Source organism: Panthera leo, chromosome F2, assembly GCF_018350215.1.
Source record: "Panthera leo isolate Ple1 chromosome F2, P.leo_Ple1_pat1.1, whole genome shotgun sequence".
Lineage (NCBI taxonomy): Eukaryota > Metazoa > Chordata > Mammalia > Carnivora > Felidae > Panthera > Panthera leo.
In genome coordinates this window covers 74,051,368-74,064,097 of record NC_056695.1, presented here as the reverse complement: position 1 = coordinate 74,064,097, position 12,730 = coordinate 74,051,368, and the positions used below count along the sequence as shown (strand labels likewise).

General features: G+C 50.9%; 1 protein-coding gene across 1 annotated transcript in view; it reads right to left on the bottom strand.

The window, feature by feature from the left end:
* TG (thyroglobulin) overlaps positions 1–12,730 on the bottom strand; it is a 253,992-nt gene that overhangs the window by 228,147 nt on the left and 13,115 nt on the right. The window contains exons 8-11 of the mRNA XM_042924373.1: positions 12,476–12,661; positions 7,660–8,757; positions 6,643–7,230; positions 1,630–1,869 (exon numbers count right to left, since the gene is read on the bottom strand). Of these exons, the coding sequence (XP_042780307.1) occupies positions 1,630–1,869; positions 6,643–7,230; positions 7,660–8,757; positions 12,476–12,661 (2,112 nt within the window). The remainder of the gene's footprint in view (positions 1–1,629; positions 1,870–6,642; positions 7,231–7,659; positions 8,758–12,475; positions 12,662–12,730) is intronic.

The following is a 12,730-nucleotide window of genomic DNA, read 5'->3' as shown; positions in this document are numbered from 1 at the left end:
TGGGGGGAGGGGTGGGGGGAGGGGTGGGGGGGTGGTGACTTCCTTAACTTGACTTCTGAAGTCAAGTTCAGCCAGCTCACCATTCAATAACGAAATTTCTATGGCGCCAACGACTTTTTCTCCCCTTCTCTAACCAGGGGCCACAACCGCAGGAACATCAACCCCACGTATCCATCTGATTACATCAAGTCTGTCCAGGGACAAAATTGAAAAACAAAAACAAAAACAAAAACCCGGTTTCTTGCCAAAAGCAGAAATCCCCAAGTCCCCGAGGAACAGAGACAAGAAGTGTCTGGGCATGGGGGAGGGGAGGAGACGGAGGAGAAAGAAAGAGGTGATGGAAGAAGCAAGAAGGACTGTTTAGCAACATTTAGCAGGCTCCCGCGGTCTGTCAGGCACTGTGCCCAGACAGGGGGCATAACGATGAGTGAGACGCGGTGCCTCATCTTCCAGAAGAGACAACTGGCGTGGAAGAGGGGCAGGAACCAAAGATGGCACTTGGGCGAGTCCCACTGGGGTGCGGAGAACAAAAACACCTGAGCCCCCGTCCCCAGGGGGCAGCAGACATCCCTGAAGGGAGAAGCAGGGGGGCCCTGGCCTGCAGGATGGGGGACTCTCGTCTCGGCACAGATGTCATCACGGGGAGCACGGCTTTGCTGTGGTGCGACCCGAACCCAGCAAATCCCAGGTGGGGAATGTGCTGAGATCTTCTGACCGGGAGCAGGGAGCCCGGGATGCTGGGAGGACAGGAACCGTCTGCCCCTGCCCAGTTGGGGCGGGGTCAGAGAGACACCTGGGGGAGCCGTCGGACCCTCCCTCCAGCGAGGCTGCGGGCGGTGGAGGAAGGGCAGGGGGTCCGGGACCAGCCAGACGCAGGCTCTGGGCACCAGGGATCGGCTGGGCAGGGGACAGAGGCTCACGGTCCAAACCATCCAGGCTCCGCAGGTTGCGAGCTGGGTCAGCTGGGGCAGGTGAACTTGGGCCTGAGAAGCACCCTGGATGGTGACTGCAGCGCTGTTCTCGTAGAAGCGCTGGAGCATGACATGCAAAGGGCCGGCCGTCTACTCAGCACAGGCAGCGCCCGGCCAGGGGTGGGTTTCAAGTAATGTTGAGCCGCCATCACGGGCTAGAGCGCTGTCGGCCCTCCGAGCGTATCTCTGTCACATGCAGGCAGTAAGCCCTGCTCTCTGGAGCCCCCGTCAGATTTAGCTGAGACCACACGTGGAAGGTGCCCGAAACCCACTCGTTTCTTGGTAATAAATGTTCCTCTCCTTTGTCCCCAGTGGAAGTGGAGGGAAGCTTCGGAACAGGCCACGAGCATTTCGGGTGGGGGCCCCTCACGTTCTAGCAAGTACGTGTGGCTGCCTGCTGGGCTGTGGGCACCATCTGCAGTATGCGGCATGGGGACCCGCGCCCAAGTGGCTGTGCCGGCGGATTCGGGAATACAGTGGAGAGGGGTGCACCGTTCTAGCTTTGCCTGGGACACAAACCCACCTTGCCTTTTCTTTCCCAGGGACCCACCCGCCTGGGAAAACCAAGGCCAAAGTTCTGAGGACTGAAGAGCCACGAACTCAAGCCCTTGCTTCCCCAACGAGATGGCCCAAGAAGCCAGAAGCACAGGAGACTCACTGGACTGAGCTGCCAGACGAATGGCGTAATCGCCCCCGCTCAGAAACTTCTCTGAGAAGGTGGCCCTGGAGGGAGAGAGCTGAGGAAGGGAGAGCTCCTCATCAGTCAGCAGGATTCCTTTGGCTGCTAGGAAACTCTCCCCCAGAGGGAACCAGGAACTGTTGGAAGCCAAGACGATGTCTTCTGTTTCCTTAATGAACTGCAGGACACGAGACTTCACCTCCTCACAAGAGCCAGGACCTAGGGGAATAAAGACATCGTGGCTGAACGCTTTGACCCCCCCCCAGAGGCGCGTGTGCATACACGCATGCACACATTTCTGCCCTAGCTGTTTCCTTCACCCAGCTCTTTTTATGGCCTGGAATGTTCCTTGTGTTTCGTTTCACTCAACATTTATGGAGAACCTACTGTGTAAGAAGGTGAGCAATAGCTAATGTCTACTCCACACCAGCCATTGTACTAAGCACATGTACACAGACGGTCCAATTTAATCTATACAACAGCCCAATAAGATACTATTCTTATCTGTGTGTTAGAGATGAGAAACTGAGGCATGGAGAAGTCATATCACTTAAACTTAAAGTCACGTAGGCTCCATCCTAGCTAGCAAGTAGTTGATTCAGATTTCTCATCTAGTCAGTATAACTCTAGAACCAGAGATCTGGACTAGCCGCCTCCTATGGAAGGATGCACAGGGATGGATGGATGGGTGGATGGATGGATGGATGGATGGATGGATGGATGGATGGGTGGATGGATGGATGGATGGGGGAGTAGATAAATGGATGGATGGATGGATGGATGGATGGGGGAGTAGATAAATGGATGGATGGATGGATGGGTGGATGGATGGATGGATGGATGGATAGATAAATGGATGGATGGATGGATGGATGGATGGATGGATGGATGGATGGATGGATGAGTAGATAAATGGATGGATGGATGGATGGATGGATGGATGGATGGATGAGTAGATAAATGGATGGATGGATGGAGGGATGGATGGATGGATGGATGGATGGATGGATGGATGGGGGAGTAGATAAATGGATGGATGGATGGATGGATGGATGGATGGATAGATGGATGGATGGATTTCAAAGGTTGAAAGGAGGCATTATAGGTCAGTAGAGAGATACTCTTTTAAAGAGAAAAGAGCATGGCTCTCAAAGACTTCTGGATTGAAATGTCAGCTTGATCACTTATCAGCTGTGTAATTTTGGATGATGTACTTAACTCTTCCTGAGCTTCAGTCTTGTGATCTGTGAAAAGGGGATGATTGGGGCATCTCCCTCAGAGGGTCTTTAAAATTATTCTATGAGGTGCTGCATCTGAAATACTCAGCACAGTGTCTGGCCCATGTTGTCCTTGAAATTGTCACTATTAACAAAAACCACACTGGCCATATTTATTTCAACCGGTCACTTTGTGACTTCAACAGGAAATGTGTTCATTGGGTTCTTTTGAGAGCACAGAATCAGCAGAAACCCTTGGCTTCTGGGATGTGAAGACATTATTGCTTTCTGTGGGTGTTGCTGATCAAATAATCTCTTCTGTCAATCCCAGGGATTGAGAATAGCTGAAACAAAAACTCCCATTTGAAAATCTACGCTTGCTATCCATGTCTTCCAAAAAAGTATGAATATTCTGTAACTGGATATATGACTGTTTTTTTTTTTCTTTTTGACACGTAAGACCTTTTAAAATCTGGCCCAAATGTACCTGTAGCTTCTCCCATCACTCCCTCCCAAGTCCCCTCCCTTCCTAACACACTGACCTACCCCCACCACCCCATTCCCAACAAAGCAGACCCTTTTCAGCGGCCCTAACCTCGAACATGCTATTTCCCCCGTCAGGAAGGGCCCCGCCCCCTTTGTAAGCTGGGCAAACATCCTTCGCAATCCAGAAGCTGAGGCCATGCCAATCTTTACCCAGTTTCCCAGCCAGGGAGTTAGCTCCAGTCTCTGGGCATCCTCCATGACATGGTGACATGTCAGTTTCCCCCGACCGGTTCCTGAGCCCCTCAGAGTAGACACCACACCTTTCTCATGACTGTCTTCCCATCATACAGCACAGTGTATACAGCAGTTGTCCACAATTGCATATTGAATAAAGAGAGTGAAATTCCAAAGCGTCCAGAGATTATACTATGGACAGGACCTGACCTCATGCCCCTGGAGGCAGGTGTCATCCCCCCTGCTTACGGTCACTGGTCACTGGCTACTGGTCACTGTATTACTCACTGTCCGTTGTACTAATACAGCTATCTATGAAGGACTTTCTATGTACCAGACCTGGCACTTCACATCGATTGCCTTGTACGATTCTCACAACGACCTTGGAGGTAGTTATCCATCCTAACTCAAATTCACAGATGAAACCAACAGTGTGACTGTGGCCACAGAGGGGTAGGTAGTGGAAACAGGGCTCAAGACTCTGGTAGAACTAGCACCCTGGCCTCGAGACCAGTCCTTCCTCAGGCTTTAGGGAGCATCGGAGCCCCCTGGGGGCTTGTAGAGACGCAGGCATAGATTCAGCAGGTGGGGTCAAAGATTCCAAATTTCTCACAGCTCCCCGAAGTGATGTTAATGCTACTGAACCACGCCTGGGATATCAAGGCTCGGAGCCCATGGTCGCCACACCCTTTTAATACGCCCTATCAACAAGAGTTTGAACATGTGCCCCCAAAATGCGTATTTCTGTATTTGTAAAGCGAAATACACATACAACTGTATTAATACACTAGGTATATTTTTCTTCAGCTGTTCATAACATGTAATTGCAAAACCAAAAATAGGACTTCAGAAGGAAAAGAACCAACACGGCATACGGGTGGACGTTCTAATCTTTGCTTCCCGGCGGTTTATCTTGTATCTTGGTCTACCCTCCACACCTCTTGGGACTCATTGCAAAGGCCAGCATATTCTCAGCCCAGTTTTGATGCTTTGCCCAGCACTCAGGCCAAGGTGAGCAAACCTAGCTACTAACGTTACAAGGTGCTTTTGGCCTCAGCAATCGGGCACAAAAATTGGATGCAAAGAGGACTAAATTTATGAAGCATCTGAAATTATAGGAATGTACCTGTATAGGCGTGACCATTGGTATAGAGACTCTCAAAATCTGAGTAAGACTTTTTATACAATAGGCATGCCGACATCTGTGTGTGACTTGGGAGGGGTCAGCCTGTTGCTGGGACCTGACACTTCAGTGGAGAATCCCAGTCGTGGAGGGCAGGGGCGGGCGGGGGGAGGGGAGGGGTCCTCCCAGGTGTTCGAACAGGATACTCCTGGTCTCGCCACGTGTTGCTATGATCCAACATCCTAAAAACCCACTTTCTGCTCAAGCCTACGCTCTGGCTAATGTCAACATCGTCTGATTAATTTCAGCGTTAGCCAGAAAGGCGTGGACGATGTTGAACATTGCAAAGAATGGATTGAGAGGTGTCTTTGGGCTTGAACAGCTGTACTGTTACCTGTAATACCTAGCAACTGCTGGCTAGAGAGGTTCTCATTTGATAATAACAGTGCTGAATCCATCTTGTTCTTTCCAGCTGCTGGTGTGGCCACTTGGTAATGAGCCATTTGAAGTTCGGACAGAGTCAGCCTCATTTTGCATCTGCCTCATACACCACAGCTTTCCTCTAGGTCCACCTGCCACACAGCCGAACTTACAGACCTCCTTCAGCTGTTCTCCAATTAGTCCTATAACGAAACCCCTCAAGTGAAGTAAAGGCACCTCGTGAGGTCTGGAGGACCTAGCAGTGTCTTTGTAAGGAGCATCATAATCCGTGTTGGTCAATCCAATGGCGGTGCACCTAATTTAGGAGAGATTACTCAAGTGTTAGCCATAGTGGGCAAGAGCCAGGTCATACCCACGTGACAGGCTTCATCGGTCCTGAGATCATGCTTTGCACACAGACGACATCCAATTAAAATCTGAGGCACTGATTTAAATAATTGATCATATGAACATTAAAAATGAACTACAGTGGGGTGCCTCAGTGACTCAGTCGGTTGAGCGTCCGACTTCGGCTCAGGTCACGATCTCACGGTTCCTGAGTTCGAGCCCCGCGTCGGGCTCTGTGCTGATGGCTCAGAGCCTGGAGCCTGCTTCAGATTCCGTGTCTCCCTCACTCTCTGCCCCTCCCCCACTCATGCTCTGTGTCTCTGTGTCTCTCAAAAATAAATAAATGTAAAACAAAAATTTTTAAATAAAAATAAAAATGAACTACATTGGGACGCCTGGGTGGCTCAGTCGGTTAAGCGTCAGACTTTCGGCTCAGGTCGTGATCTCACAGCTCGCGAGTTCAAACCCTGCGTCAGGCTCTGCACTGACAGCTCAGAACCTGAAGCCTGCTTTGGATTCTTCGTCTCCCTCTTTCTCTGCCCCTCCCCTGCTCATGCTCTGTTTCTCTCTCTCTCAAAAATAAATAAACGTTTTAAAAACATGAACTACATTAACTTCGCCAACACCCAACTGTGTGGATGTGGGGAAGTCACTTCTTTTCTACGAGCGTTGGCATTCTGGTCTGAACGTTCGCATCCCCCCTCTCCCCCAAATGTATTGTATTGAAGCCCTAACCCCTAAAGTGATGGTACTTGGAGGTGGGACCCTTGGGAGGTGATTAGGTTTCAAAGAGGTCATGAGGGTGGGGCCCTCTGGATGGGATTAGTGTCTTCATAAAAAGAGCACTTTCTCTCTGCCATGTGAATACACAGTTCCTTCTGTAATGCAGGAAGACAGCTCTCAGCAGGAACACAATCGGCCAGCACCTTGATCTTGGACTTCCACCCCCCCAGAGCTATGGGAAATGCCTGTTGGCTAAGCCTCCTAGTCTACGGTACTCTTGCAGCAGCCCGAGCCGACTAATGCATCCGGGTGCCTCGAGCACTGAAGGGACATATACCTGTCCGTATCTGAACTCCACTGCAGCTCAGATACTCAGTACACGCCTACCAGACATCTTTTTTATAAAGGCACAAACTCAGCTCTCCACGGGGTGTAACTCACATGCTGGGACCTTGCTTGGCTCTGTCCGGGTGCTTTCCAGTTCTTGACCAGCCTCATTCACACACCAGCAGCTCCGCAGGTCAAGGTGTGCCTGAGGAGTGCTGAAGTCTGAGTAGGGCCCTGGGTATCGGCTGAGCTGGCCATTCAGGATCTGCCAAAAGACGTAGGGGTCCAGGAGGATGTTCCCTCCAGGCTGGGTCAGGTTCCCTTCCATCACTGCCAGCGGGACGTCTGGGAAAGAAGGGTATCTCGCCAGCCCTGGGAAGATGCCCTGTTGGCCGGCCTCATACAGACTCTGAATAAAGAGACGAAAGCTTCTGGAAGCTGCTTCTTTATAGCTCATGATCTTCATGAGCAGCTCGGCAGGGGTCAGCTCCTGGCCACCGTTGTTCTGAGCTGCCCATCGTTCGTACCACTCGAAGGCCTGCTCTGGGGGCCCATCGCATTGCACGGGCCTCCACTGCCCACCGGTGCCGCACTGCGGGATGTAGATGCTGGCGAAGGTGGGCAGCAGGCTGGAGTCAGAGCCCAGCGCTCGCACTGTGCGCAGAAAGGCCTGCTCGGCCTGTAACTGACAGGCGGTGGGGCCTGGGAGGAACAAGGAGGAGGTATGTCAGCTAAAGAAGTGCGGGGAGCCCACGAGGCCAAGATGCAAACCCCTGACGGTCCAAGCCCCATCTGAAACCTTATACAGCCACAGAAATCCCATCAGCCTCAAATCTGTAAATAACATCTAGACAGAGTGCATCCCCGTCACTGAAACGGCACTGTCGAGACTGTTGTCTGCTCTGCAGAAACCTATGGGGCAGCCCCTAAAAAGCCAAACGAGTCTCCCTATTCAACCCCGGGAATGGTTAACAGTATCGACCCGCTTCTGGACAATCTTTACGTTAAGTGGCAGTTTTCGCCGCTGCAGAAGTTGGGGCTTACGCGACAACAGAATTCACTTTTTCCGTAATGCACTGAGTCGGGGCCCCACAAATCGGGGTTTGTGGACTGAATACGCAACAGACTCACATTGCTTGGGTTCTCCAAGTACGCTTCGAGTTCCAGGAATAGGCTGACCCTTAGGGTCAACGCAGTAACACTCAGAGCCGAAGCACTGGACGGGGAGGAAGTGCCCCTCGCTGGTGCAAGAAGGGACCAACAGGCTGGACCCCGCGGGCTGGCTGCCCTCGAGGGTTTGCATGCGGGCCCTCTGCTTCTCACACTCTGTGGGGCACCGGGGGCGTCCGCCTCTAACCCTGGAGCCAGAAAGTTCTTTGCCCCGGGAATCCACACACCAGCAGTCCCCGGCAAAGCACTGCACGTCCTCGTAGCCTCCTTCCGCCGAGCACAGTGGGACGAAAAGGCTGCCCGGCGTCTGCCCGCAGCCCTGGGAGCTGAGCACCGTTTGCATCACGTCACCTAAGTCCTTCGCTATGTCTTCTGGCACAGAAATGGCATGCTGCAAGAAGAGAGGGAATTCTGGAAGCTCCAGGAGAGACGCAAGGAATGTCAGGGCGTTCTGGTTCTCTTGTAAGTTGATCTCAAAGCCAAAGCTGCCCACCATCGGCCTGTTCCTAGCAGCTCCCTTCACAGAGGCTTCGGGGGGTTCTGCGGCAGGATTTGAATCCAGTCCCAAGGAGAGAGCCTTGGCAGCTAGGTCGGTCCCTCCATTCTGGAAGCCCGGGAGACCAAACTGCTGGAAAAATTGACTGAAGTTAAATGTGCCTTTTGTGCCAAGGGCTCCAGACAAGTTGAACTGGCCAACATTCACCAAAAATTTCCCTCCAAAGAGGTTTTGCTGGAGTCGCTTTGGGTCCACGGTAAACTGAAGGGCAAGGCGAGCCAGCTCTCGGGAGGGAAAAATCGCTCCAATGGCTTCTCTGAGGAGAGTTTCTGAGGCAGAAAACTGTTTACCCTGCCCTTCTCCCATCGGGTGGAGAATCCCAGAGTCCACAAAGAGCTCCTTCACCAAGGGCGGGCAGGATGTGGCGAATCTGGCTACTCTCTGGGAGACCGGTCTTCCCTCAGGAGCCAAGAACAAGCCGTGCTGGCTGAAATAGCCCGAGGGCCCAAAGTGTAGTCTGGACAGGGCCTGCCTCCTCTCAGAGGCGCAGGATTGGTCTTCAGCTGCACAAGACAGAGCAAACGGGAGAAATGGTTTTAACATCAACAAGTACTCCTGAGACAACCCCCCCAGATCCTTCTCGAAGTAAGATGGCCAACAGTTCAATCAAGAACACCTACGTTTTGTACCTCTTTCTTCCCTGCCTTTTTATTCATTTTTTCTTTCCCCCAAGCAGTGTCTGTGGCGGCCGTTTGGGGGAATGAATGTTCCAGTTGACGTGACTTCCCTTCCCACCTTTCACGGGAGGGTGACCCCCTTGTGAGGCAAGGCTCGTCGGTGCCCGCCCACTTTCGGAAAAGCTGACCAAATGCATGCACCAAATGTACTGGGCTGAATGGTGTCCTCCCTTCCTCCTCAAGCCCAATGTTCACGTCCACTGAGAACCTCAGAACATGACATCATTTGAAAGTAGGGTCTTTGCCGGTGCTGTCGGTTAAAATGAGGTCACACTGAACCGGGGCGAGCCCTAACTCCAATGATGGATGTCCTCATAAGACGGCCATGTGAAGATGGGGGCGGAATGCCAAAAGAATGCCAAAAAGAATACCAAAAGCCAAAGAAAGCCAAGGTCGCTGGAAGCCCCTGGAAACTGGACAGAACAAAGATGGATCCTTCTCTAGAGCTTTCAGAGAGAGCCTAGCCCTGCTAACACCTCAGTTATGGATGTCTGGCCTCCAGACTGGGAGGGGATAAATTTCTATCAGATTAAGCCACCGAGTTTGTGGTCATTTGTGACGGCAGCCCTCGGGAACTCATACACCAACAAATTCCTATTTGTTTTCATTTTATTTTTTTAAACATAATTTTAATGTTTACTTATTTTTGAGAGATAAGAGAGACAGAGTGTGAGTGGGAGAGGGGTAGAGAGAGAGGGAGACACAGAATCCAAAGCAGGCTCCAGGCTCCGAGCTGTCAGCACGGAGCCCGACGCGGGGCTCAAACCCACCACCGGCGAGATCATGACCCAAGTTGAAGTCGGTCGCTTAACCGACTGAGCCACCCAGGAACCCTATTTCCCATTTGTTTTGTAATGAAAAAATTTTTTTTCCAGCATTCTCTTGTTGGAATTTTTAATGGACTTTAATGCTTCATTATTTGCTCTCCGTGCGGCTGCCTAGTCCCTCCTTGTGGGTAGGCTTGTCTAGGCTAACTAATTGATAGTCTCTTTGAAGATAAGAACCATACTTTAAATGCCATTAGTATTTCCTATAATAAGAAACATTTCCTAGGTTGTAATATCTAATATTATAACATACTATAGGAAATATATTTTCCATAATATAATAAATATAGTAATGTCTGTGCAGCAAAACACTTAGCACATTTTTCTAGCCTTCCTGATCTTTCCTTGAAATTATTAATTAAAGGGTGATCAACTCAGTCAACTCCATGCCTGGTCAGGTCATTCCGTCTGAATATTCTAGCGGACAGTAATCACATTAAGAAAAAAGACCTTCAATTCAAATTCCAAGGGTCTCCGTCACACGGGTGGAATGAACTAGGCTCCACATTTCTCCGTAAAGCCATAAATCTCAGCAGTCCTTCTCAACCACCCACCCACCCACCCACCCACCGCCAACTTAATTCTTTTCCTTCGGTTCACGCGGATGCCAAAAAGGAAGTCAGCCAATTTCCCTCTGTCACCAGGCAACAGAGAAAGAACTGGAACTTGCGGTCGGAGAGAGAAAACATACTGGCAACATCAGAACCCGTAACACATTCCTCAACCAGGCATGGCCTCCTTGAATGGAAGGTATTACCGGAAGGTATGGAAGAAATAAAGTTCACTGCTGTGCTTTTTCTGTTTCTACGTGGAGAGTATATCCCTTCCGTTCATTTGTTATGTCGTGTTACCAGGGCAAAAAGAAAAAAATGCACATCTCAGTTCCATGTGGCATTCGTTTCCACGGAAATAGGACTGATACGCCAGGGAGGAGGAAAACATAAAAATATATGATGCACGCGTTTGGTAGCATTCTGGTTTTCATTTGGAAAACCGTAGTTCTTTGTGTCCACCTGGAAACTGGAGGGCACCATACTCTCTAGGTTTTAAGACAACGACAATGTAATCATAAATACCCTCAGGGCAGCGCTTGGAATTTTTCTTCGTCTAGATTCTCACGCTTAGCAGACTGAGTACGACCAAACACCAAGCAGAGTACTCAAAATGTGAAGCTGAAGAAATCAGTGACTTAACAGGAATTATTGAATGAACATGAATGCTCACCTGTGTCAAGGCTATAAAAAGACCTGCCCTCCTCCTTCACTGAGACCTTGCGGGATCCATCCAGCTCACCCAAGTGGGAAGCCTATGAGCGCTCCTGGATTTCTCCATCCCCCCTCACCCCTAACTCCCTTCAGGGTCTCAGTGGTAAAATGGAATGGCCTCACTGGAGGGACTTGTGACATTTCTCAAGTCCACACCCTTCTCCCCAGACCACTGCTGCTACTTAATGTTGGTCCCTGTACCAGGTTGAATCGGGTCTCCTCAAAATGCACATCCTTCCTGGAAACCTCAGAACGTGACCTTATTCAGAAATAGGGTCATTGGAGACATAATTAGTTAAGGCGAGGTCACACTAGGGTAGAGCGGGCTCTTAAGTTTATATTACCGGTGTCGTCGTAGGAAGAGGGGAAGAGACACAGAGGCAGACGCAGAGGGAAGACAGCCATGTGACGACAGAGGCAGAATTTGGGGCCACGTTGCCACAAACTAAGGAATGCCAAAGATTGTCGGCAACTATCGCAAGCCAGGAAAAAGGCCAGGAAGGATTCTGCCCTGGAGCCTTCAGAGAGGGAACGTGAGCCTGGTGACACTTTGACTTTGGACTTCTAGGCTCCAGAACTATTGTTCTAAGCCCCTGAATTTGCGCTCATTCGTCACAGCGGCTCCAGGAAAGTAATATAGTCCCCTTATCTCTCTTCAGGACATTGCAATGACCTTCAAATTGGCCCCGTGGCCTGCAGTCTAACACCGATTTCAAGCTCTCCTTCAAAGTGCCCGGGTGGTCTTTCTTACACACAGAACCCACCATGGAACTCTGCAGCGTAAAACCCCTCAACGTCACCACCTGGCCTCCAGGAAGAAGTCCCCAAGCCTTTGCTTCCATACGAAAGACCTCACCGTCTCATCCCCGCCATTTTCCCCCAGTCCTGTAGTGCAGAGCCCCACCCTGACCACACCCAGCAATTTATTTCTCTACTCTTCTTGAAGATTTGGTGCCCAGTACCAGAGCAATGCCTATCATTTAAGTCCTTATACTTCCCTGCTCTATAGATAGAGAACACCTCTCCTTACTTTCCTCCTTCAGAAAACGTCGTTATCTTAGAAGACTCTAACCAAGCATCACCTCTTCCATGAAGCCTTCCCGAATGTCTCCTCTTCATACGCTTTCACAAGCTCGAATTGACCCTACCCTGCTTTGCACTGCTTCTCTCGTGGCACAAGTAAACAAAATTCTGTTTTTCCTTCACCTGTGAGGCCCCACAATATCCCCTGGGCTCGCTGAGGAAGAATAGACCACGTCTGACACAGGATGAGAAACACGTCGGAAGTTAATGGCGATAAGTGGGTTTTCCACCGTGGTGGGCTCGAAGGGCCTCTGGGTACGCTCAGGAGGCAGCGGAACTCACGGGTTCTGGAGCGGCTGGTCTGGAGAAACAGTTAAAGTAATGCGACCCGACGGGAGCAAAAGAGGAGGCTGTCGAGAGGCAACCCACCACACGATGGCCGCTCCCCTTGCCGCCGAGTTCCGTGGATCTCCTCTCCTTGGGCATCCACACACCAGCACGGCCCGGCCCGCTGGCACTGCACCGCCTCGTAGTCCCCGCTCCGGCGGCAGCTGGGAACGTAGGGGTGACCAAAGCTGGTCGCTGTGAACCGCTCCATTTCGCATTTTGTGGGGCCTAGGACAGAGCCACGCGGGAAAAGGAGAGGACAGCGTGTGAACAGGGCTGTGGTCTTTCCAGCACGCA